Source organism: Melanotaenia boesemani, chromosome 3, assembly GCF_017639745.1.
Source record: "Melanotaenia boesemani isolate fMelBoe1 chromosome 3, fMelBoe1.pri, whole genome shotgun sequence".
NCBI lineage: Eukaryota > Metazoa > Chordata > Actinopteri > Atheriniformes > Melanotaeniidae > Melanotaenia > Melanotaenia boesemani.
In genome coordinates, this window is record NC_055684.1 from 31,216,684 (window position 1) to 31,242,994 (window position 26,311).

The following is a 26,311-nucleotide window of genomic DNA, read 5'->3' on the forward strand; positions in this document are numbered from 1 at the left end:
AGCCATGTGCAATCAGACAATGGTTTTCAGTGACCAGTGCTCATTACATTTTATTGCTACAGTTGTTTGTATGGAGTCAGGTTGTGCAAACGTAATCCGTTTTTCCAGGAGTCTCATATCCACCCACTTCTTTAAACAACTGAAATATTTGGCACTTGCTTTCCTTAAGTCATTGGGATCATCACCTGAGTGCTCTATCTTTCTTAACCCATCATATTTTTTACTGTGATTAGGATCTGCGACCTTTACTTTATCCATCTTTGTTAATGCTTTCCCTAAATATGGGCATTTTATAATATTTAGAAGAAACTCATTTTGATTTCTGGAATTTGGCTCTGCTTTGTGCTATGTAGTACTTTATGAAAAAATATCACATTTTAATGTTGTAGTCTCTTGTTTGGCTAACTTCTCTGGAAATTTGTTTTGGCTTTGAGGCACAGAATCAGATGGGTCACAAAATGCAGTGCAGTACTTGGGCCTCCAGGCATTGTTTAATTTTAATTGAAAATGGTGATTAAGATAATTCGTCTTGTAAAATGTAGGGTTAGTGTTATGCCGCAGTAATAACAGCGGACGTGGGCAGCGTGACGCAGCAGTGAAAACGTCAAAGATGCACATTTTTTTGTTTCAGTGGGCGTGTTTTCATCTAGCTAACGGTACTGGGTGAGGCATAGAACTTGCTACTTCTTCTGGACTCTTGTACAACAGCGCCAGATAAACGTTAGTAAAGAAGATTTAAGGCCATTTAATAAGTTGGGATGTGAGTGAAGTGTGACTAAGCGACAGTACAAGTGCAGTTCACGCGCAGCACTCCACCTCCTCGAACGGTAGCAGACCTTAGACATGAAACTCTAACTCTTAGGTGAGTTCCGACAGTTTTATTACAGCATTTTTTCTTCAATTCGGTGGCGTTAAAATTTGTTTTCAGAGAACACTATGCAGAGCGAAAAATCTGAACCGACTGAACCCCAGGGCGTTAAGAGTCCGAGCGCGAGCGGGTCAGATGAGGCAGCACCGAGCAATGTGGAAACGGAGACCAACAAACCCAAGGGGATAAGTGCTGTCGCAGTGCTGTGGACCTTTGGGAAATGTCTGACTGCCTTGCTACCCGTCTACCTTGCCGGTTATTATCGGGTCAGCACCAGTCTTCTGGTGTTCGGCATGATGGTCTATACGGGATGGAAACATGCGCGAGAGGCAAAGGAGGACCGTCTCAAGTCAGCGATAGAGCTGCTCGGCAACGAGGAGGACTATATGTCCAGAACAGTCTCCAAAACCAAGCTTCCTGCATGGGTAAGATAAGAGAGCACACAGCAGTCAGGGATCATAAATTGCCCTAAAAAATACATCTCTGCTCACTTTGACCAAAAGTAACCTTACATTACTTGAGGCAAAATACCTGGCAGTGGTGTTTAAAATCATAATATCCTGTAAGGATCTTACAGGATGTACTGGTGTTTACAGTAAACTAACTAAACCAACAATTATTAGCTATATGAAACTTGAGAAACACACATGCACAGGCCACAAGCTATACTTGAAAAATAACGAATGGCTGTTTGGTTCATAATGAAAAAGCATGCGATCAGATGTGCAGACAATACTCCCCTCTCTCTTCATCATTTCCACTTAGATGCTTGCCTAGTTTGTTTTAAACTTGTTTTTACATGAACCCATTCATAGCCCTTTGCAAAAATGTCAAAATCACTTCAACCCATCTGCATTTTTAATCAGTTTTTTCTAGGAAAAACTAAATAGTCCCGCAGTCTTGCAAATTCATACACGAATCCCTTAGAGAACTTAGAATTACAGTGGTAAACCTGCATGGACTTGTTTTGACTTGGTGCATGAAACCCCACCCAAATGAGGTTCCTGTGGGTTCTTTTTATGAGTGATTTCCATGATTGCTTGTAACCAGGCAACATGCGCCCATATTTTCATGTCCATGCATACATGTTTCAAGGAGTGCATTTACACGTTAGTCTTTAGTGTTCATCCTGCACGTTCTGCTGGTTTGTTGCCCAACAAACAACTTGTGTTCAGATTCTTTTAGAACCAAACCTAATGACCAGAAATATTTATGAACATGAACAGAGAGGGCACTCATATTTGATGTGTTTCAAAGTGGTCTTTGGATGGAGATTCTCTTTATCTGCATTCTTTTTCCCTTTGTCAATATTTGCTTTCTCCAAGAACAAAGTCAAAAACCTCATGCCAAATTCTATCAACAGTGTACCTGATGACATTTCCAGATAATCTTTGAATAATTTCCCCATCCTGTTGTTTATTTACCAGGCTCTAGACACAACTGATGTGTGTGCCTTCATAGTTTTTTTTTTTTCTTCCAGGTAAACTTTCAAGATGTTGAGAAAGTTGAATGGCTGAATAAGGTAAGATATCAGGGGTTTACTATTTATCTTCATCTTTGTATTGTTTAATTTTTCATCTATTTTAAGCTTGGCCAACTGTTGTGATGAGTGACGCTTGATAGAGAGTGCTGCAGCCATCTTCCCAAAAAGGCCACACCTCCAAACCTGTAGGCCTTCTGTACTGCAGGGAGCAGGCCACATGCCAGGCGACCGTCAACATTTCCATTTCATTGCAGCCAGCCAGGCTAACAGGAAGGGGGAGGAGCAGTTCAGTCCCTTTAAACTAAATAAAACTGTAGCCCCTTTGCACTTCCAACCCAGAGAAACGAAGGCCAATAATATGCACATACAAAAATAACACTTTTCATGCTAACATGACCACGAGATCCTAGCTTCACAAAGAACTGGTTTGAGAACGGGTACTGGAGGGGTGGTCAGCAGATTTCCTTTGTCCTCCACAGAAGCAGAAAGCTGATGACTCACTCCCCACTTATTCCAGACTATAACCAGCTCTGTGGTTTTTTTTCCCCCAGTTGCAGAGGCACACAACCAACCACTGCCTCAGCTTTTAGATTCTTTCCTAATAAGAACAGAATTAAAGTATAAACATGTTTTTATCTCTGGATTAATATACAGTTAGTAGAGCACAGAATTCATTGTCACGCAGCCTTAAGTACCAGAATAAGAAGACTAACAGCTGCGAAGGCCCAGCTGGCTCCAGCCGTCTCTGTCATTCAGCTCTTACTGCTTATGGAAGCCAAAGAATCTGACAGATAGTTTTGATACTGAATTACTAATATGCCAAAGTTTACTTTCAGTAGCAGTCTAAGGCAGCATGCTGCAGGATTGTAGATTGCATGCAATATTTCTTACACGTAAAAGCATCCTTATTCGATATGCTTGATGCCCCTACCAGGTATTGCAGCAGGTGTGGCCCTTTGTTGGCCAGTACCTTGAGAAGCTTCTGGTAGAATCCATTGCTCCTTCTATCAGAGCCTCAAGCGCCCACCTCCAGACACTCAACTTCACCAAGGTGGACATGGGAAATAAGGTGATGCCATTGAGATCATAACTATTTTATGATGCTGTCAATATTGATGCAAGTAATTACTATAATTTTTTTATTGTGCAAATAATAAATGTGTTTTCTGTTTGCATCAGGCTATGAAAGTTGTTGGGATCAAGGCACACACAGAAAACGACAAAGGGCAAGTTCTGCTAGATCTGTACATCAGGTGACTTTTTATTATCTGCATTTGTTTAACCTTAGTTTTAGAGTTTTGGAAGGCCTTATTTTAGGTGACATGTCTGTTCTTGTATCCACAGCTTTGTTGGCAATGTAGAGATCAACGTTGAAGTAAAAAGATACTTCTGCAAAGCTGGAGTTAAAGGAATACAGGTGTGTCTGCTTATTCCGCTTATGCTGGATAAGGAGCTTCTCAGTAACTGGAATTATGCATTCCAGTAACTGAACAACAACAAGCCATATATGATTTCTACACATAAGAGTGGTTGGAGTTTGAATCTATGTGAATTTCACTAATTTTATGTTCCTTCCTGTTTCTCTGTGTTTAGCTACATGGGATGATGCGAGTGATTCTGGAGCCTCTGATTGGAGATGTGCCCATAGTGGGTGCAGTCACTATGTTTTTCATCCGTCGGCCTGTACGTTCATCTGCATTCACCTCTATTTGTCCTCGTCTTGTTACACCATCAGCCCCCCATTGCTGTGAAGATCATGTGTCCCTGTATAGTCTCATCTACTTTTCATGCTACTGATTTTCTGTCAGTCCAGATTGATTTTTCTCTATCTTTTTCTGTTTTCCTAGAAACTCGACATCAACTGGACTGGATTGACTAATTTGTTGGACATTCCTGGACTAAAGTGAGTCCTGCTGAAATAATCTTTCTTAGAGTTACACATTTGTAATGATCACAGTGTTTTTTTTCTAAACATAATCTCAAACATTTGAGGTATTGTCCACTTTTTTCATTGAACTTTACTTTTTAATTTTTTGCAGTGTCATGTCAGACAGCATGATCATGGACGCCATTGCCTCTTTCTTGGTGCTGCCAAACCGTCTAGTTGTACCACTGGTCCCTGGTTTGCATGTGTCTCACCTACGCTGCCCTTTGCCCAGGGTGAAGATTGAAGTTCTTGCACATTGAAACTGCACCAGTTTGCGTCTCAGTTAACAGAACTGTATTATAATTGATTTTTCTTTTTTAGGGTGTTGTGCGCATTCACCTCCTGGAGGCACAGAATCTGGCAGCCAAGGACAACTACGTAAAAGGGGTCATGGCAGGCTTGTCTGACCCCTACGCTATATTAAGAGTGGGGCCTCAGACCTTCACTTCCAAACATATTGATAATACAGACTCTCCCAAATGGGGAGAGATGTATGAGGTGAGGAAAAAGGAAAATCTTTCTTAATGTTTCAGATTTGTGCTGCATGTACAGGTTACAAAAGATTCTGTTTCATTGGTGTGTACCACAGCATTTCACATTTTAGAGACTGGACTCTCATTGTTATGGTGGAGTTCATTTTTCATGCATGAGTCTGCAGACACTTTCCATACAGATCTCTCAGTCAAGGCCTCACGTCCTTATGTGTGTCCCATACATTAGGTCATAGTCCATGAAGTGCCTGGTCAGGAGTTGGAGGTGGAGGTGTATGATAAAGACCCAGACCAGGATGATTTCCTGGGAAGGTACATGTTCATAATTCATGTCTTTGTGTTATTTTTTTATTTGACATGCTCACTTTTCACCACTCATCTGTCACCGGTCATGGACAATGTGAAAGAGTCCTTATGGTTTATTATAAATTTAAGTTGAATCTGCTTCCAGTGCTGTTGATGTTTTTATTGATGCAACTAGTAATATTAATAATTTCGTTTTACTTCTTGATATAGGACCAAATTGGATTTGGGCATTGTGAGGAAATCCATAGTTGTTGATGATGTAAGTGAAAAGCTGTTATCAAGCTAACCATATTTTCTCTGAACAAGTATCTAACCATCGGATAGTAAATGCATGCCTGTATCTGTCCTCTCAGTGGTTCACTTTGAAAGATGCTCCTTCTGGACGGATTCATTTCAGACTGGAGTGGTTGGCTTTGCTTCCCAGTACTGATCGATTAGAGCAGGTTAGACTCTCTCATTTCCACTTATACATTACTCTAGTCAGTCTCAATCATAATCTGTCTTCTGTGTCATTCATTAGTCTCTTTCGTGGTGCCATATAGCAAGGGTGTCTAAACTCAGTCCCTGAGGGCTGCTGTCCTGTAGGTTTCCATGTTCCAACACACCTGACTCAAAATAAATGGATATAACAAATATAGACAGATGTGTTGGAGCAGGGATACATGAAAAACCTGCAGGATTGCAGCCCTCGAGGACTGAAACTGGACACCCCTGTCATATAGTCACAATATGGAAAAAATGTATTTGCAATTCCCTCAGATCTTAAAGAAGAGTGAGAATGTCTCCTGCAAGACTAATGAGCCCCCGTCTTCAGCCATCTTGGTTCTGTATCTGGACAAAGCTGAGGCACTTCCTGTAAGTCAGATATATTTTCCCTCAGTGCCTATATTCATGTTTAGCTCAGAGCTGCTTCCTGTGTGGTTTTACTGTGGCAAAACTGTAGCTGAAAATGGTGTAGTTGTAGCTGACTTGGTCTCACACCCCTTCCACTCTTTTAAACCGTGGTAGAATCTGATTAACTTAGTTTAACTCTGTAAAACTTTTCTTACTCTTGTAATTTCTGCTGTCTTATCAAACACAAAAGGGTGCAGCGGTGAAACCTAGTCTGTGTGGATTTTTTTTTATATTGCAGACTTCCTGATTGTGCCATGCAGTATGATGCATTCTTTTACATAATCTCACAGTTGCTATGGGAGCCTCAAAAACATTATTACTGATAACCATGTGTTTTTAGAATAATACTCATGTGTGTTTGTTCATCATTCACATGCCTTACTGTCTGTTCCTGTTTGCTTGAAACTGTGTAACATTCAGATGAAAAAGGGAAATAAAGAGCCCAGCCCCATGGTGCAGATGTCTGTGAAGGATGTCACCAGAGAGAGCAAGGTACTGTATATCTACTGGTAGAGCCAAATGAAATACCATAGATGTACTTACTTTTTTTTATATATATATATACAAACTGTTTACTCATGTCTTTAGATCTGTTATACAACCAATAATCCAGAGTGGGAAGAAGCGTTTACCTTCTTTATTAAAGATCCCCGCAAACAGGACATAAACATTCAGGTACCAACCAGTATGATTAAGTTCCATGCATTAAACCTCAGGTTTGGCAGTTTGATAGTCAAACCAGTTGTGGTGTTAATTTGGCTTTCCTTAATCAGGTGAAGGATGCTGACCGTGTGCAGCTGCTGGGCAGTCTGACCATCCCCCTGTCCCGCCTACTGGCAAATTCCACTCTTTCTCTGGACCAGTGGTTCCAGTTGGAAAGTCCCGAATCAGCCAGTCGCATATATATCAACGCAGTTCTAAGGGTAAATGACATCAATGCCTGTTTACTAATTCTGCACTGAACTGGAAAAAATATATATAACCAAAATTAAGTTGGGATTTTAGTTTAGCGTCTCCTTCTATCTTACTTTTTCCCACTTCAACATAGGTCTTGTGGTTAGATGAGGAACATGTTTCATCTGATGTGTCATCTAATCTGGAAGCTGGATTGTCCAAACAGCTGGCCCAACACACCTCCCCTCATCCTAGCTTTGCTACAGAGGTAATGGAGGACAGTGTGATTATATATCTTTATCTCCAAGCATAAAACATGTTTATATGTATTTTTAATACATTCAAACTTGTAATTTGTGTTATATTCTACTCAGGGACTGCTGAGAATTCACCTATTGGCAGGCCAGAATCTTGTTCCAAAAGATAACCTGATGGGTGGCATGGTGAAAGGCAAGAGTGACCCCTATGTCAAGCTCAACATAGGGGGTGAAACATTCACAAGCCATGTTATCAAGAGTAATCTTAACCCCACCTGGAATGAGATGTATGAGGTGAATACATGTGCAGTGATGTTGAATTTTAAAGGATGACTAAAGTTGAAAGCATTCTCAGATTTCATGCTGTGGTTTAAGTGCAGCCTTTGAAGTGTGTGACTTTGTTTGCCTCTCAGGTTATTCTGACCGAGCTTCCAGGCCAGGAGGTGCATGTGGAGGTGTTTGATAAAGACATGGACATGAAGGATGACTTCATGGGCAGGTAGCTATCTACAGTGTCATCATCATGTTTGGTAATTAGATAAAAGTTCATGACTTCAAATCTCATATTTCTTGACTTGCAGGCTGAATATCAGTCTGAAGGATATCATTGACTCTCAGTACACTGATCAGGTGGGTGTGTTTTTGGGTTTTATGAATGTAGATAGAGTAAAAAGGCCAACATGAAGGCCTTACATATTTAAGCAAAAAAATACAGTTATAAGTACTTAAATTAGATATTTCTAAAATTACTTCATGAAAAAAGTGCATGGTGGTGTCTGTTGTTTGGGCTAGACCAGTCGAAAATCTTACTCCCACATTAAAATATTTTCTCCTTATTTGTCAGTGGTACACGCTGAGTGATGTAAAGTCCGGCCGACTTCACTTAGTGCTGGAATGGGTTCCAACATCTTCAGAGTCAGACAGACTGGACCAGGTCAGTGTTTTCAAATCAAGCCACGAGTTGATGAATACTCTGGTGAGTTTTATTCATGATCCTTATTTTTTTCCTGCGGATTTAGGTTCTTCAGTTCCACTCCAGGCAGTCTTTCCAAAACAAGGCAGTGCCCTCTGCAGCTCTATTGTTTGTGTATGTCGACCAAGCAGATGGCTTACCAGTGAGTCCTTTAATACTGACACATAGTGTGTAGAAGAGGCTTTAGTTAGCTTTTTGAACTCTTAGCGAAAATCGTTACCTGATCTTTGTTTTTATAGGTGAAAAAGAGCGGAAAAGATCCAAAAGTCGGAGCAGAGTTAACTCTTAGAGAAATGTCTCATAAAACGACAGTAAGATCTAAAACTTTCCTCAGATAATGCAGGGCTGATTCAAACACAAGTTCTGTTAAAGTGTCAAACTCTTAATGCTTTTTTCTGAAGGTGTGTGAACGTACAACATCACCTCAGTGGAATGAGGCATTCTGCTTCGTGGTCCGTGATCCCAGAGAAGATATCCTTGTACTTAAGGTTAGCAGTCTGCCATGCAGATGGAAAGAGTAAGATCTCATGTACTGTATATACGGCTGTAATAACACTCAGTATTAAATTTTCTTTCCAGCTTTTTCACAGCTGGACCTTGCCCATTGGCTCTCTGATTGTTCCTGTTAGAGAGCTGCTGTCTGAACCAGAACTGGTCCTGGACCAGTGGTTCCATCTGGATGGAGCCTCACCTGAGAGTCAAATTCTACTGAGGACTGAACTAAAGGTAGGGTAATATTTTTACTGTTGATCATGTGGAGTTTTATTTTCCATTTGTCTTGGTGTAAGGCTTTGCTGAGTGTCTCAGTATATATTCATCTCTTTGTATTTAATCTATCTTTCCTTTGTGAAAGCTGTTGCTTTGTGCTATTTTGCTGTGTTAATAAAATCAATTTAATTACAGTTGCTGATCCCTAGCAAGTGTCCAGGTGCTACTGAAAAGGCTAAGGTCACTGTGGCATCGGACCCTGCTCCAGCTAAACACCCACAGGAGACAGGCAAAGTGCTCAAGTAAGATAGTTCATTCTGGAAAAGGTTATTTTCCCTTGTTTGTTCCTTCCTCCAGTCTCTTAAACATGCATTATTGCTTTTTATTTATGTTTAGGTCAAGTTCAGTGGACACTCCTCCGGTGGAGACAATCACTTCCTCAGTGATTTTGCAGGAAAAGGTTGAAGAAAAAGAAAGTGCTGTGGATGTGAATGAGGATAAAGTGGAGGAATCACTGACCCCTGTCATAACACAGCCCCCTCATACTTCCCCAGATATTAGCTTTGCCAGTGAGGTAACATCACAAAGTCATGACGAGCATGACCAGATATAGTTACAATAAAGTTTTGCATATTTAAATATATCTTCCATGCAGGGACTTCTGAGAATCATCCTGTTGGAGGCCCAGAGTTTGGTTGCTAAAGACAACAAGATGGGTGGGATGGTGAAGGGCAAGAGTGATCCCTATGCCAAGATCAGTATCGGGAAGGTCTTGTTGAAGAGTAATGTGATTAAGGCGAATCTAAACCCAGTTTGGAATGAGATGTATGAGGTAGGTATGAAGAGCTGTCAAAACTAACAGAATAATGCACAGTGTTTTATTGTTCTTTTTTAATGAGATAGTTTGGACTGCTCTGTATTCCCTCAGGTGGTAATGAGGCCTCAGTCAGGACAGGAGGTGCAAGTGGAGCTGTTTGATAAAGATATGGACACAGATGACTTCTTGGGCAGGTGAGGGTTAATGTGGAGGTTTCAAGTTGTTCTGCAATGACCTCATCTCTTTGCATCATTAATCAGACATGTACATTGTCAAAAGCAATCATACGAATGAAAGATTAGCATAGACATAAAAGCCTACATGTATTGTTTATAAAAACTAAAAGAAAATGGCGAAGGAAAATAAAGCAAGTTTTGTCTTTCTTTTTCTTCTTTCAAATATTTTATTATTGGAAGACCTGTTATTCTGCACCGTATTGCTCATGTGTTTGTCCATGTATGCATGACCTGCATTTTCCTCTTCACTGAGAACAGGTTCAAAATCAGTGTCTCGGACATAATCCATTCCCAGTACTCAGACCAGGTGGGTATTGCTCTCACTCTGTATCATAATTTGTGTTCCTTTGTAATTATAAGCTAAGATTCAGTAAGGAAACACCTGTGTTTCAGTGGTACACCCTGAATGACGTAAAGTCTGGTCGTGTTCGTTTGATACTAGAGTGGGTTCCCACAGTGTCCCATAATGACACCCTGGACCGGGTTAGTGCACTTAATATGATTTGTGGATGTTTCATATCTTATTATTACACGGTTTCTTTATAATCACGCACAATTTTAAACATGATCCCCGCCTGTCTAGATTCTCTGTCCTCATCAGTGCTGAGTCACTGTAATGTATTTTTTATTTGATTCCCTGCTGCAGGTGATGCAGCTGCAGTCTGGCCAGTCTTACCAGAACAAGGCGGTTCCCTCTGCAGCACTGCTCTTTGTTTACTTGGACAGAGCACACTCATTGCCTGTGAGAAATTTTGCACACTGCAACACACAGTATTAAATCTACTGTCTCTGATTTAAAGATCAAGATTAGTTTGTATATATGCTGATAAAGGGATGTATAAGCAAAATTGGACAAACGATTGATCAGTAGTTATCCCAAGCTGAGCTGTTTTTTTTTATCTCATGATATAAAGCAAGAATACATACATTTTTAAAAGAAAGTGTTGGATGTCAAACCTTGATTACTTAGAGTAAAAACACAACTAAAATTAGCTTTTGTGGTATTTATCTTCCTGTGTCCAGTTTAAGAAAAGTGGAAAGGAGCCCAAAGCTGGAGCTGAGCTTGTATTTGGTAAAACAACTTACAGAACTAAGGTATGTGAAATATACAAACATGAAAAAATAAACACACACTGTATTTGGCTCTGCAAATTTGTGAGTGCAAGTAGTACTTATTTTTATTGCAACATTGATTAAAATATTATTAATGCATTTTTAATCTATTATAATAATTTTATTATGGGCTTTCCGAAATTTCTGAATATACCATGTCGGCAAAGTCTTCAAATAATCAGAAAAAAATGGGGGGAAAACTATTACTTTATTATATAAGAATTGAAACTTTGACTTCCCAACAGGTTGCTTAGGTTTGAAACAGTAGATGTTACATCACTCAGACTGACGGTAATGGATGTAGAAAACTTTTTTTTTTTTATTTCTCACCAACAACGATGGGTAGACTGTACAAATATTCTGATACATCAGCACCGGGCAAATACTTCCACTACTACACATAATGCTGGATTCTTCCTCTTCGTATGTCTGGCCACCCTGAGCCAAAAACTGTTTGTTCTGCCCTCTAAGGGTGACAACAGTAAACTGTATAACTGAAAATGTGTTTGAATGCTCAGTGAAACTAAATATTCAAGCAGATTATTGAGCGGATGCACCAAACAAAAACATTTCCTTATAAGTGCTACATAGACAACAGTGCATATTTTTTTATTAAGTGTTCCAAAACACCAAATATGAAGGAAGAAATAATAAAACTAAAGTGCATCGAACATTCAATATAACCTGTTCATTTTATTTTTCTTTTGTAGGTGTGTGATCCCTCCCAATCTCCTCAGTGGAGTGAGGCCTTCCACTTCTTGGTTTGTGACCCCAGAGAAGAGATGCTCATAATCAAGGTGGACCTACTTAACTTATTTATTTAAATTATTTAATTTATTATTAAATTATTTAAATAAAAAAGGGTTTAAAGCTTTTTGCTGTTGCAAGAATAATGTTATAAATGTGTCTTGGTGTCTGTAGTTATCCAGTGCGTGGGACCAGCCGATGGGATCTCTTGTGCTTCCTGTGAGAGAGCTGCTCTCTGAACCACACTTGGTCCTGGACCAGTGGATGCATCTGGATGGAGCTTTGCCAGAAAGTGAAATCCTCCTTAGAGCTGAACTCAAGGTATGACGATGTGTGCACAAATTAATTAGTGCCACGGTATCTGACATAGAAATAAATAAAAAACTGGAATTTTGTTTTTGACAGATCCTTAACACCCGGATGACAGAAGTGCCACGACCATCTTCCACTGATTCAGCGAAAAAAGTTTTGACCCCCCCCACTGAAGAGATAATTCAAGAAGCTCATGAGGAGGAGAAAAACGATGTTCCAAGAAATGAGTGAGCCATTTCTGCCCTATCTGACTATGTGTACATCAAACCTGCTGCTCTGTTTCAAATCAGAAACTATCGAAGCCATCCTAAAAGTGCTGTTAGGAGAGTTTCAGCTTAGACCTGCTGTTAGCTTTTCTTTTGTGTGTTTTTAGGTCTCTTGCAGTATCAGACCAGCCTCCACAACCTGAATCGCAAATAGCAGATCCTGCCCGTTCCACACCAAAAGTTCCTCCTGTAGAATCAGCTGCCACTGAATCCACACGTGATACAATCCCTTCCCCTGCAGTGAGTCACGCAGTAGTTACTCTGTACTAACGGACTATTTTAAACAGTTTCATCATTTTAACATAATTTTCTGTCAGTTGGTGGAAGAACCCACAGATGCAGATCGGCATCCCACAAAGTCACACACAGCTGTTAGAAAAGACTCTGAACCACATCGAGTCCAAACAGAGGGGTGAGCTTAACAACACAACCAACTTTTCCCCCTATATCTTCTTTAAGTTCTAGTTTTCAGAAATGAGGGAAAGTAACAATATCCATGCAATAATTTCTACTTCTCTGCGTCTGTATTTTCGTGTTACTGCAGAACTGGTTTGGACGATCTTGCTCATGCGACAATCACAGGTCTTCCCACTGACTCCACGAAGCCAGCAAAAGTCACAGAAATGCCCAAAGTGGGTCCAGTTCTTCCATCACACACAGCACCAAGCCAGGATTTTGGTAAAGAGGTGGGTTTGGTTATGATGCTATTGACCTTTCAGCAGCTGTGACTGTCTCTTTAAATGTCTTCTTCATCAGCTTTGTCTTGTAGCAATAGGAAAGCGCTTCAATGAAGAGTAACACGCAAAGCCATCATCGCTGTTCCACCATGAATTTACAGCATGATGATGTTTCTCATTATTATAGATTTTTTCTATCAAATATGTGTTAAATAGTCTGTGATGGACGGGCGAGCTGTCCAGGGTGTACCCTGCTTCTCGCCTGCTAATTGCTAGGATAGGCTCCAGCTTCCCCACGACCCAAACTGGACCAAGCGGTATAGAAAATGGATGGATGGATGTGTTAAGTAATTGAAAACTATATTAATCACAACATTTATTTTAGTCCCAATCATTTGATGGAAATTGTTGCTGCTGGCTCTCAGTTTGATGTCTGGGTGCACTAAATTATTCCTCGTGCTTTTCTTCCCCAAATACTGTTTGAAAAAAGGTACAAGGAGTAATTTAGTTCCTCTTCCTCTTCTTTCAAATATCACAGCTACTTCTGTTGGGATTATTTTGTTCTCTTCTGGAATTGTAATAATTCTGGTTTGCAGTCTGTTGAAAAACATCCATGTGATTGTTAATATTTTTACACGGTTTGTGTGGTGGGTTTGATAAGTTACTTTTGCTAAATAAACAAAGCAGAAAAATCATTAATTGCCTTTAGCAAAGACATTTAAGCATCTCATAATCTAATTCAGTGACACAATGTGCATTCAAAGACAGCCAAACTTCAGACTTTGGTAGCTAGTAGAGATGGAATACTCGTTATTGTTGCCTCTAGTATTTGTTTGGATGGTGCATGAGCTAGTTAATATTAGTTATTAAATGTGTACGGTACCTTTAATGCACCTACCAGTAGATGTCTTTCTGTAAATTTTCTAACACTTCTCATCTTCACCCTGTAGGGGCTGCTGAGGATTCACCTGCTGGAGGCCAAGAATCTGGTTGCAAAGGATAACCTGATGGGTGGAATGGTGAAGGGCAAGAGTGATCCCTATGTCAAGATTAACATAGGAGGGGTTGCATTTAAAAGCCATGTTATCAAAGAAAATCTAAACCCAACCTGGAATGAAATGTATGAGGTATGGAGTTTGAGGTTAAGGTTAAAATACTGTTTATGTTTTGGATTTCACTGTTTTAATCTTTTTCTTCTTCAAATACACATTTTTGTTTGTTTTTAACAGGTTGTTTTGAGTGGACACAGAGACCAGGACATCAAGTTTGAAGCATTTGATAAGGATTTAGATTCGGATGACTTTCTAGGAAGGTGTGTGTCACATATATATATATATATATATATATATATATATGTATATACACTTAACACTTGAAGAAAATAACAGTAAATTATCTGGTTTAAGCGTGATTTCTTATTGTAACCAACATTATAAAAAGAGCCTCAGTTAGTTAATCATTTGCTTGTATCCGTGTTCACAGATTCACTGTTAAGATTAAAGAGGTCATCAGATCACAGTACACAGATCAGGTTAGTCAGTAACTCTTGGTCATGAGGTTGCGCCTTGTGATTTCCCAAATCCATTTTGTATAATTTTCTTAAATGAAAGCCACTGTCCCACTTCTTCAACTGTAACTGTCTCTGTTACAGTGGTTCACTCTACAGGACGTGAAATCTGGAGCCGTTCACTTGATACTGGAGTGGGTTCCTACTGTGTCAAATTCAGTCAGACTTGATCAGGTCAGCTCCTCTACTAGTTTATAGCTTTATCACTCACTACTTTAGGTGCCACTAGATGAGAAATTGCTGACACACAAGGCCTGCTGTTCATATTGCAACATAATGTGTTGTGTTCCATGTTTTAGGTGCTGCAGCTTCAGTCTCTCCAGTCTTATCAGAACAAAGCTGTTCCCTCTGCAGCTCTGCTCTTCGTCTACATAGAGGCAGCGCATTCGCTTCCAGTGAGTCACCTGGAGTTTGTTTACACTGTGACCAAAACTGATTCCTAGAATATAGCGTGAATGCTATTCTTTTACCACATAGTTGAAGAAGAGTGGGAAAGAGCCCAAAGCAGGAGCTGAGCTCGTTCTGGGTGACACAACCTACAAAACCAAAGTGAGACTTCATGCCTACTGCTTTCTGCTGTGATAAATACATTTAATAGATATTGCTCACTTTAACATTTCATCATACGTTTCAGGTGTGTGACCGCAGTACCAGTCCTCAGTGGAATGAGTCTTTCTACTTCCTGGTGCATGACCCCAAACATCAGATGCTTGTGCTGAAGGCAAGATTTTTATTTAGAGTTTTTAGTTTGCAGAATTTAGATCTGTTCTGCTGCTTATTGCATCCATTTGTGGCACAGGTTAAATGAGCTTCCATCTTATTTACCAGAAAAATTACCGCCCTGTCTCTTGCCTTTCAGCTGTCCAGTGGCTGGGACCAGCCGATGGGATCTCTCGTGGTTACTGTTAAGGAGCTACTCGCAGCGCCGCAGCTGGTCCTGGACCAGTGGTTCCATCTGGACGGCGCCTTGCCTGACAGTCAGATCCTCCTGAGGGCTGAACTCAAGGTGATAACAGATCAAAAAAAAAAGATCAAATATATTTGTGCCTTAACTGCTTTGAATTCTGGTCTTTGGTGATCATCTCAATTTGTTTTAATAGATTTTGAAGTCCAAAATGGTGGATATGATCGGTACAGGGACTCTGCCTTGTGCTGCTCCTGGCCCTGGAAATGGGCAGGTTAAGATGTCTCTTTCGTATGCCACGCAGGAGAGAAAGCTTGTTGTCATCGTGCATGCCTGCAGGTGTGTGTGACATAACACACATGTAACTGGCATGAACAGGTCACTGTTCATGCCAGTTACATGTATAGAAGCATTGTTGCTGTTTGAGGCTGAGTTAAGGGTTAAGCTTTTCTTTTTTCTTTCTTTTTGCATAAGTTCAGTAATATGAGTTAAGTTACATTTCAAAAACTGGATTTTCAGATAATAAAATAATTAAATATAATAGTTATTCAACCAAAAAAGACAAAGATCTTATTAATTTTTACAAATCCTCAGCTTGTTAAGGCATTCTGGAAAAAAGTTTAATACCTTTATCTATAAAATATAGAAACTAGAAATACAGTAACAAAAAAAACAACTTTAAAAACAGTGTAAGTTAAAACTGAGCGATAAACAAAAAATTGCTGTTTTTTTCACACAGGGCTCTGATGTCACAAAGTAAAGACGGTATCGACAGCTATGTCTCGCTCATGCTGCTGCCAGACAAAAGTAAGGCCACCAAGAGAAAGACAGCTGTGAAGAAGAAAGATCTCAACCCAGAATACAATGAAAGGTAATCACGTTGTTTCAGTAGAGATGTTATTATCCCTGATGATCTCTGTTAGTACTGATGTTTTTTTCCTTTTTGTCCTGTCATTAAGGTTTGAGTATGATCTCTCTGAGGAAGAGACAAGATTCAGGCGCCTCAGTGTATCGGTGAAAAATAACTCTGCTTCCTTCAGGAGCCGAGATGTGATTGGACAGGTAGGTTTGAAACTGCAGGACATCTGCTCACACAAAGAATAAATATGCACTATATGCACTCAAGAAGGACAATAGTAGGTAACTTAGTTGGTCCCTTATTTTACATTCATTGCATGAAAGTTTGTCAAAGAGTTTTGTTTCTAATTGTTTAATTACATTGAAATGCACTGAACTCGAGCAGAATAACTGTATAGCTGCTGATATGACCTTTCTAATCTTTAGGTGCAGATTGAGCTGGCCCAGATGGACCTGAAGTCTGGTGTTACAGAGTGGTGAGCAGAACACTTTCAGTTTTCCCATGACTTTACGTTACACACTAAACTCTCACCAAATGCTAGAAACTTGTACAAACCTACAGCACCACTTCTTAGAATATGAGTTGCTGCGTAAAGTATAAACTCATTGTTAAAATCCAACAATGTCTTTTCTCACAGTGATGGCTTTATTATTATTATTATTATTATTTCTAATTAAATATGGATTCTAGAGATTTTAAAAATCACAGCATTTTGTTTTTATTTACATTTTAATTTTTTGCGTTGCAAGTGTTTTGTAGTGAAATGACTGTTTCGCTTCATGTTTCAGGTTCACTCTGACTGACGAGGCTGAATAGTTGTTCTGCTTGCTGACCTTGTTGTAACAGTGATGAGAACTTCATCACCTAATCTGCTGCTTCTCACACTGATGCCTTCTTCTTCTCCACTTCTGCACCACTGTGGCAGCTTTACCTGCATCCACCCAGCTCACTGTGTATGAACATAAAGTAGAAAAGTGGAGTGCACTATATGTAATTACTTCCACCAAAGATGAGTAGGCTGAAGTAGTTGGGTTTAAAAAATAAGAAAAGCTTTTAGGAGGTCAGAAAATGGTTAAATTGTTGCATGAGGATGAGTTTATAGATGGAGTAGAGCAAGTGATTCAGGTTCAGGAGGAACGTTGTCAGATTTAGTTTTTTTTTTCTTGTTGCTATTAATGTTTGAGAATATTTTGTTTGAAGTGCAGTAACGTCTGATTTTAGTTGCGTTTGTATCATTTATGAAGGTTGATGCCACTTCAGTATTTTTAACCTTTTTTTATGGCCGGTTTACAGTGGATCTCATATATGTATATTTCACAGTACTTTTCCACGTATCTTATCACAGCGCCTTATTGAATAATTTTTTATGTTTATTTTTTACAGCTAAGATGTCTTTGCTTCTCATACTTTACACTTATGGTATTTTTGAGTTTTCATATGTTTGCAAAGATTGATCAGATCGTATACTGTTTGTTGAAAAATAATAAACAGATTTTGCACCTCTAACCTTTGTTTCTTGATATCTTTATAGGAGATTCAGTTTATAATCTCACATTAATTTGTAGTATGAACTTGATATTTTACATTTTGTCTCATTGTTTAATTACATTTCATGTGCATGAAAAGTCACCAACTAATTCCAAATAAATTGGGATGTGGCAGTTGAAAAAAAAAAGTTGGAAGATGTGATGTCAACAAGTAATTTTAATGGTACAAAAGCTGTATTAATGATAGGTTGAGTGTTAAAAAATATAATAAATGTAAATGTTTAAGAAATGACTGAGAAATTCCATATTTTTCTCTACACTACATAGTGGGATACCTATGATTTTTGATTTTTCAGGCAACACTACATCAAGAGCCATCATTCATTAATAGCTTGGATAACCACACAAAGAAAGGATTACTGTGTCATATTGTAGTTATTGCCCATTAATTACTCATTTAAATGACAAATATAAAAAAAAAATCTTAAAAATACATATAAGCATATTTTACCAAAGTAAGAAGTGTAGTGTGGTCAAGATTAGATGGTTTATTAGTACTGTGAGTTTGGTGGCACTACAACATGTCATATTGTAGATACTGTTCATTTATTACTTATTTAAATGATAAAAGAAATCCTTAAAATACATGTAAGCATATTTTTACCAAAGTAGGAGCTGTAGTATGATCAATATGAGATGGTTTATTAGTACTGTTAGTTTGGTGGCACTATAACATGTCATATTGTAGTTATTAAATATTTTCCTTCCGTATTTTTTTCGGCGTTACAATTTGCAGACGGTCCCTGCCCAGTCGAGCACCGGCAGTTCTGCATAGAGTCTAATGTAAGTCTCCCAGCTCGGAGGACCGCTCGTTTTGATGAAAATACGATTGTAGCTCGCAGTCTACGTTGCTGTGATTGCGGTGTTGTGTCGGTTTTGTAGAAGCAATGTTCCATTGATGAGTTATTAATCCGGAAAAGCCGAATCTGTGAATATCTTTCTAACTTTACCGAAGTCTACAACTTTCACTTTCTTTTACCAGGAAGAAGAGAGTTTGTTGGAAAAACATTGTTGAAAGTAAGTAAATGATGCGCCACAGTTGGAAATTCACATTGGCTTGTTGTTCATTTTGTTGACAGAACGATGAGTGAACGATTTTGTTAAAGGTTTGTGATGTAAATAAATAAGGAACGGCATTTCCCCTTAAACAGACGTAAACTAAAGTAGAATGGAGGAATAACAAGCTGTCAGCATTTGGAGGCAGTTTTACGTAAATAGCTCAAACGAAATAATAATTTTAATAATAATAATAATGAAAAGAGGTGGTTATTTGAATACAACTGACATGTCCATGTAAATAATTGCAGTTTGTCAAGAAAGAAGACTGAAAATGTCAGGAACTCAGGTCGAGGACGTTCAAGTACGTAAACTGTTCAGCATGTCGTGTTGTTTGTTTTGCAGACGTGCAGGAATAACTGATCCGGACGTGCTGCGTTTGATATAACTTTTATGTAGAACGTATGCAGTCATGTTACAGTACAGAAGGCCTTAGCTTCAATACAACTCTCGTGATACATTCCCCGAATACGGGATATCAACTACCAATCACAACACAGTACTTACTTAGGCTGCATTCAGGTGCAATGCGATAATTGTACCTCAGAACATTACACAGCACTGGATCTCTGCTTTGTTAACCTTATTATGCAGTTTGTATCATGAGAACTTTTGCCTTAGTTTACGGTAAAACTTGGCTAAAAAAGCTGTTGTACATAATCTGATATTTGTCTTCTGCCCCCGCGTAGATGCACAACAATGCACTACATTAATTTTTGCATATGACACAATAAATGATTAACATACAAGAATTTTATTTATTTATTTATTTAAAATAAAGAGATACATAAATACGTAAGTAAATAAATAAATAAACAAACAAACAAACCTGTAATACCTGCTGACGTGGAAATAGAAAAAAGGAACAAAGTGAATATCATAGGATAACCTGTGTTTTATTATTATTTGTGTTTATGTAAAGTTATTTGGTTTTAATATTACTTATACGTTAACAGCATAGAAATATCAATTTTATAAATTATAATATGTGAACTTAGTTTGTCATCAGTTTCTAAAATTTTTAAATAATTTGAAGCAATCTGTATAATTTTATTTGAATTATACAGAAATTACTTTAATACAGATGATTTTAACTGGATAGCTCAGGACTTTTTAAATTCCTCTCACAAATAGTAATATATAGTAATCCATGTTTCTTCCAGGGTGGGATGGCCTCCCCACAAGATATAAATGAAGGTGTACTGCTAACTCTTTCACTAAATTGGTCACAGTCTGATCAAGTACAGAAACCAAAACCAAGACTAGAGAAACTTCTTCAGACTTGGTTCAATGGAAGAGAAAATAAGATGGACTGCTCAGTTGAAAACATCCAAAAAGATGGAAGTGCCTTGATCAAAGTGAAACCCAGCCCAGGTGCAGTATGGCTGTTTGAATCTTAGGATTGTATCAGTCAGGACCTGCACGATCATCTAATTGCATATCTATAACAACTTAAATAATAGTTTATTTTGGCTTTCTGACTAAATGAATATAAACTTTGCAACTTTTAATGATTTTTTTTTCTTCTTTCTAAGCTTTGAGTGATCTTCAGGAACTAAATGGAAAAACACTGACCAGTAAAGATGGAAAAACAGTCACCATACTGTCCATTAGTCTGGCACCACTAAACCTGGATTTACAAAGACCAGATGATGCGTCAATGAACAATTCTTCCTCTGTGCCGGGGCCACAAGCTGTATGTACTGTCAAAGAAATAATGCCAATTTACAAAAACACTGTTTCTAAATAAATTGATATACTTTTTTGTTCCCCATCCAGGATGAAAAACAAAGTGACCCAGTTAGGAAAGATATTGACCCACAAGGAAAAAATTCTCTTGAAGAGCATAAAAAGCCATCTGAAGATTGCTTTGTCTCAGTGGGTCATTACTGGTATGTGAACCACATCTACAAGGAGGAAATTCAACGTATACTGAAAAAAAATAGAGTTAACATTAAAACAAATGTCAGGGTAGAATTTGAAGCAGACCAAGAAGATGGAAGCCCACAAGAAGCTCTCGCTGATTTTACAAAACTAGTCCAGAATTCTTTATCTGAATCTTTAGGCACAGTTTTTCCTCTCAAGTTTGTAGATTCAGATCAGTGGAGTGATGCTTTGAGAGCCATCCAGGAAAAGGAGAGCAAGCTTTTGGTCACTTTGTCCGGTGAAGAAGTAGCCGTTTGTGGGCCAAGCCAAAGTCAAAATACTTTCAGTGCAGCTTTAAATGCAATGCAGAAAAGAAGAAATCCCTCTCTCAGAGAGCACAAACCAGCACTTCAAGACACATCACCGAAGATAAATATGACCATCAAAGATCCTCTTGTTGATGCAGGATTAACCATGAAGGAGAGCCACTGGAAGCTGATGAATACTGTTTATGCTGAAGAATTAACAAAGATCAAAGAAAAGTTTGGTGTGACCTTCAGAGAATCTAACCTCAGTCAAGGCAAAATCGATGTCAAAGCTTCTTACTTAGGACCTGGAGGAAATTCCTCCTTGGAAAGTCATGCAGTCAGAGCTCTTCTACATCTGCACCAGAAGACTGCCACATCACCCTTAAGCCTCACCCAACCTGCTGGTGCCACTGGGCTCAGTGTCTCAGTGGACAAGTCCAGCATTGGTCATTGGTCAGAGGAGACCTCCAGTCGACCTCCATTTAATGGAGAATCAACACATCAGTACACCAAGCGGGGGAGACAGAGTAGTGCACATTCTACTCCAAGAAACAACTCTTTTGATGAATATAAAAACCCATCTGAAGATTGCCTTGTCTCAGTGGGTCATTACTGGTACATGAACCACATCTACAAGGAGGAAATTCAATGTATACTGAAAAAAAATAAAGTTAACATTAAAACAAGTGTCAGGGTAGAGTTTGAAGCAGACCAAGAAGATGGAAGCCCACAAGAAGCTCTCTCTGATTTTACAAAACTAGTCCAGAATTCTTTATCTGAATCTTTAGGCACAGTTTTTCCTCTCAAGTTTGTAGATCCTGATCAGTGGAGTGATGTTTTGAGAGTTATTCAGAAAAACAAAAGCAAACTTCTGCTGACTTTTTCCTGTGAGGAAGTGACTGTATGTGGGCCAAGTCAAAGTCAAGATGCTTTCAGTGCAGCTTTAAATGCAATGCAGAAAAGAAATCCCTCTCTCAGAGAGCACAAACCAGCACTTCAAGACACATCACCGAAGATAAATATGACCATCAAAGATCCTCTTGTTGATGCAGGATTAACCATGAAGGAGAGCCACTGGAAGGTGATGAAGACTGCTTATGCTGAAGAATTAACAAAGATCAAAGAAAAGTTTGGTGTGACCTTCAGAGAATCTAACTTGAGTCAAGACAAAATTGATGTCAAAGCTTCTTACTTAGGACCTGGAGAAAATGCCTCCTTGGAAAGTCATGCAGCCAGAGCTGTTCTACATCTGCACCAGAAGACTGCCACATCACCCTTAAGCCTCACCCAAGTTCTTGGTGCCACTGGGCTCAGTGGCCCAGTAGACGAGTCCAGCATTGGTCATTGGTCAGAGGAGACCTCCAGTCGACCTCCATTTAATGGAGAATCAACACATCCGTCTACCAAGCAGGGGGAGACAGAGTAGTGCACATTCTACTCCCAAGAAACAACTCTTTTGATGAATATAAAAAGCCATCGGAAGATTGCCTTGTCTCAGTGGGTCATTACTGGTACATGAACCACATCTACAAGGAGGAAATTAAATGTATAGTGAAAGAAAACAGAATTAGAATTGAGGCAAATGTCAACGTGAAATTTGAAGCAGACCAAGAAGATGGAAGCCCAGAAGAAGCTCTCTGAATTCACAAAACTGGTCCAGAGTACTTCGTCTGAGTCTTCTGGCTCAGTTATTCCTCTCAAGTTTTTAGATCCAGATCAGTGGAGTGATGTTTTGAGAGCTATCTAGAAAAACAAAAGCAAACTTCTGCTGACTTTTTCCTGTGAAGAAGTGACTGTATGTGGGCCAAGTCAAAGTCAAGATGCTTTCAGTGCAGCCTTAAACGCAATGCAGAAAAGAAATCCCTCTCTTCAAGAGTACAAATCAATAACTCAGGACACGTCACGGAAGACAAAGATCCCCAACAAAGAGCATTTGTAATTATACAGGTTTAACCACAAAGGAGCCACTTGAAGCTCAAACTATTTCTGTCAATAAACCAGCAAAAGTCAAATGTAAATATATTGGCTTTTCAAAAAGAGTCAGTGCTATATGAAAAATTGAAAGAGAACCCTCTGTTGAAGCATCAGTATCAAAAGACCACCGCATTACAGCCAAGCTTGAAGGACACCAAAGGTGTTTCTGAGATACAGAACTCCTCAACGCAGCATCACACTAAAGTACTGGCAAGAGAGGGAGCGACAGCAGGAGATGAAAATAAAATCTGCCCAATTTGCTTGTGTCCATTTGCAAAAAACTGCCTGCAAGAGGCAGTGAAACAAAATCCAGCTCAGAGTCAAAAAGGACGGCCAGATTTCTCACACACTGAGAAGGTTAAAAATTCTGCACTTTCGGTAAAATGATTATTATCTCATCTTCAGGACTGATAATTAAAACTTCAGTCTTGTCCTGGTTAAGCTGTAGAAAATCATCTGCAATTCACGACTTTATATCTAAAATACAGTTTAAAAGGACATTAACTGCTTGTAGGTCATCAGGAGACTGTGATATAATGCTGGGTATTATCAGCATAGCTGGAAATCAATGCTGTGTCTTCTGATGACATCACCAAGTTGCGGCATGTACAGATTAAAAACTACTGGACCTCAAATTGAACCTTGGGGAATCCCACACGTGATTTCATGGATTCCTGAGGAGCAGGTATCCAGACTTACAAAAAATTTTGACCTGTGAGATAGGAATAAAACCATGTAGTAAACTGCATAATAAGTTGGATACAGGATGGTAGTTATCGTGAATATTGGGATCTAAATTACTCTTCTTCAAAAGAGGCTTCACCACTGCTGTTTTGAAGGCAGATTGAAAAGCCCCATCTAAAGAGAATAATATATGTAAAAGCTCGGGCTCAAAGAGACCATGAAATGTTTTTAAAAGCGATGTGGGAATAGTGTCTAAAAGGCAGGTTGTGGGCTTTAACTGGGAGAAAATTCGACCAAGCATCTTTGCATCAACAAGGACAAAACTCTTCAATGTTTCCTTAAGTAAAAACAATGCTTCAGATATGTTAAAATCAACATTATGTTTTTGTTTGCAATAAGGTTGTAAAAGTTAAGTGTTCTGGCCTGTTAAACTGTTTTATTGTAAATTTTGAGTTTAAATTTAAATTTATTCATCCTGATGGCCAGATTGGACCTTCTGGTGGGCCTGTTTTGGTCCCCACGTCATATGATTGACAGCCCAGGTTTAGGGGGTACTTGGATGAAAAATTCTTCCACTGGGGATACAATGCTGAAAAAAGTTTAAGAATTACTGTTATAGCCTATGTCTTGCTGTATTTTTAAAAATATTTTACATTACAAGTAAGTTTTTCTTTAAAGTGTAATATAAAACATTGACAGCTCTAAAGTTTGCAGATCATGTTTCCATATGTACAATCTACAGTTATTGAGCTTACTTTTCCCCAGCTTCCTGTCGACATGTTGACCTGTATTTTCTTTTTTTTTTCAGAATGTTTAAAATAGTAAAATTTGGTTGTAAATGTAACCTTTTGTCAGTTGACATGATCAGATTGCTAATAAATGGTAATTTTATCCAACACCCGATTATTATATTTTCCTTCCCTTCAGGCCAGGTTGTAAACAAAATGCAAAACATGTTTTACTTGTTACTTGTTTTCTGTACAAAAATTGTAGAAATATGCAGATAAATAAATGTAACAACACAGAACTGTTAAAGGGAACATAAACACTACAGAAAGGAAATGAACCATGCTTAAACTGGACAGTTATAAATTAGTTAATATGAAAACATCAATTGTACCCAGTGCAGAAATGTGTTCAGTGTGATTTTATCACTACATTATGGATGGAGATTAATATTTTGTTAATGTGGCGACAGGGATGGGTTGAAGTCTGTGCCAAATGGGAAATGTCATCCCCATTAAATTAGAGGAAGGCCACAGATCCAAACAATGCATCTGGAATACACAAGATTAAAAACCAGAACAAACTATAACTGTGTAGGAAAAATGTCTATTCTGAGGCCGAATTCCACCTTAAAAGAGTTTTGGAGTGGATGTACTAACTAGTCGGCCAGTAATCTGGACAATATGACTCTTCACCGCTTTAATGTAGATTCTACATTTTATTGAAAAAATGTACTGTAATAAATCTTTAAACTAATAAGTCATGAACATCAATAGAAATGAATCGTTATTTATAAATCAACACATAAAACATATAATTTTTGGACTTTGCTTTCTAAAAGTAAACAAGCATAAGGGAAACACATAAAGCCTAAACAGTGAAGCAGCAACATGTAAAACATGTAAATCGTTTCTGATTACATCACCTCTTCGTCTGCAGCTGTAATTAATCTGTTAAAAAATGGATCGCAAAAAATATTTTCTTTGTTATTACAGACATATTGTTACTTGCATGTTGTGTCGGGTTTATACAGATAGAACAGCTGCAGACCAGAGACACCGAGAGAAACATCGTTAGAAGAACTGAACAAATTGTAAATTAGACCATGTCTTTCTCAATCCAGGTCCTCAGGACCCACTAGCCAGACTGCATTAGATGTGTTCCTACTCCAGCACACCTGATTCAGATGAACAGACTTCCTTATTTCTTATATTATATAATATTTCTGATTACTTATACTTTTTGCAAGCATGTTAACGAGTCATTAGTTTTGTTTAGGTTTGTTAAAGTGCGGTTACCTCTAAACCACGTAGGGCAGTGGGTCCTGAGGACCAAAATAGTAAAACACTGCATAATAACATACAGACAAACCTAGTTTGCCCAGGGAGTAAGCTGGCCAATGAACAGGGTAGGCTATGTTTAGTAGCCTATAGACTGTGTCGTTATCTCCTGTGTGAGAGAGCTACACTTTCACAGGAAGACAAGAGTCTGTTGGAATAAAGCGCTTTACATCATACATCACATTCACCCATTCACACACATTCACGCACTGATGGCGGAAGCTGCCATGCAAGGCGCTCAACCATGACCCATCAGGAGCAATTAGGGGTTCGGTGTCTTGCCCAAGGACACCTCGACATGAACTCGACTTAGTCAAGGGTCGAACCGGCTTGTAACCTCGGGTTACAAGACAACCACTCTACCTTGCTGAGCCATGCTGCCCGATAAGGTGAGAAGCTTGGTGATCCGGGAGGGGCTCAGAGTAAAGTCGCTGCTCCTCCACATCAAGAGGAGCCAGGTGAGGTGGCTCGGGCATCTGGTCAGGATACCTCCTGGAAGCCTCCCTGGTGA

At 38.9% G+C, this 26,311-nt stretch overlaps 2 protein-coding genes across 4 annotated transcripts; both read left to right on the top strand.

Moving 5' to 3' along the window:
* The first annotated feature begins 632 nt into the window (after nucleotides 1–632).
* On the top strand, nucleotides 633–17,801 carry esyt1b (extended synaptotagmin-like protein 1b). Of its 2 annotated transcripts, XM_041980052.1 has the most exons (52): nucleotides 633–1,293; nucleotides 2,349–2,390; nucleotides 3,286–3,420; nucleotides 3,531–3,604; nucleotides 3,696–3,768; nucleotides 3,945–4,034; nucleotides 4,199–4,254; nucleotides 4,391–4,511; nucleotides 4,600–4,776; nucleotides 4,999–5,081; nucleotides 5,286–5,334; nucleotides 5,429–5,518; nucleotides 5,835–5,930; nucleotides 6,390–6,461; nucleotides 6,558–6,644; nucleotides 6,743–6,892; nucleotides 7,018–7,131; nucleotides 7,238–7,414; nucleotides 7,534–7,619; nucleotides 7,702–7,750; nucleotides 7,965–8,054; nucleotides 8,140–8,235; nucleotides 8,333–8,404; nucleotides 8,495–8,581; nucleotides 8,673–8,819; nucleotides 8,997–9,103; nucleotides 9,198–9,375; nucleotides 9,457–9,633; nucleotides 9,730–9,812; nucleotides 10,113–10,161; nucleotides 10,248–10,337; nucleotides 10,501–10,596; nucleotides 10,878–10,949; nucleotides 11,678–11,764; nucleotides 11,889–12,035; nucleotides 12,120–12,253; nucleotides 12,400–12,532; nucleotides 12,610–12,704; nucleotides 12,837–12,978; nucleotides 13,920–14,096; nucleotides 14,199–14,281; nucleotides 14,452–14,500; nucleotides 14,621–14,710; nucleotides 14,836–14,931; nucleotides 15,014–15,085; nucleotides 15,171–15,257; nucleotides 15,396–15,542; nucleotides 15,637–15,779; nucleotides 16,180–16,311; nucleotides 16,400–16,502; nucleotides 16,725–16,774; nucleotides 17,088–17,801. In XM_041980052.1, exons 1-52 carry the CDS (start codon nucleotides 937–939, stop codon nucleotides 17,113–17,115), a joined length of 5,517 nt encoding a protein of 1,838 aa, XP_041835986.1. In that variant the 5' UTR covers nucleotides 633–936; the 3' UTR covers nucleotides 17,116–17,801. The 2 variants fall into 2 exon arrangements, with proteins under 2 accessions (XP_041835986.1, XP_041835987.1); XM_041980053.1 differs by lacking the exons at nucleotides 7,534–7,619; nucleotides 7,702–7,750; nucleotides 7,965–8,054; ... (5 more) ...; nucleotides 9,198–9,375; nucleotides 9,457–9,633 and having other exon boundaries at nucleotides 634–1,293.
* Nucleotides 17,802–18,591: 790 nt separating this feature from the next.
* LOC121636520 lies at nucleotides 18,592–24,624 on the top strand. 2 transcript variants are annotated; one of them, XM_041980055.1, is made up of 7 exons: nucleotides 18,592–18,629; nucleotides 18,829–18,863; nucleotides 19,154–19,206; nucleotides 20,066–20,276; nucleotides 20,438–20,598; nucleotides 20,682–21,695; nucleotides 22,592–24,624. In XM_041980055.1, coding segments are annotated over exons 1-7 (1,602 nt in total). In that variant the 5' UTR covers nucleotides 18,592–18,627; the 3' UTR covers nucleotides 22,718–24,624. The 2 variants fall into 2 exon arrangements, with proteins under 2 accessions (XP_041835989.1, XP_041835988.1); XM_041980054.1 differs by having other exon boundaries at nucleotides 20,682–24,624.
* The last annotated feature ends 1,687 nt before the right edge of the window (nucleotides 24,625–26,311 follow it).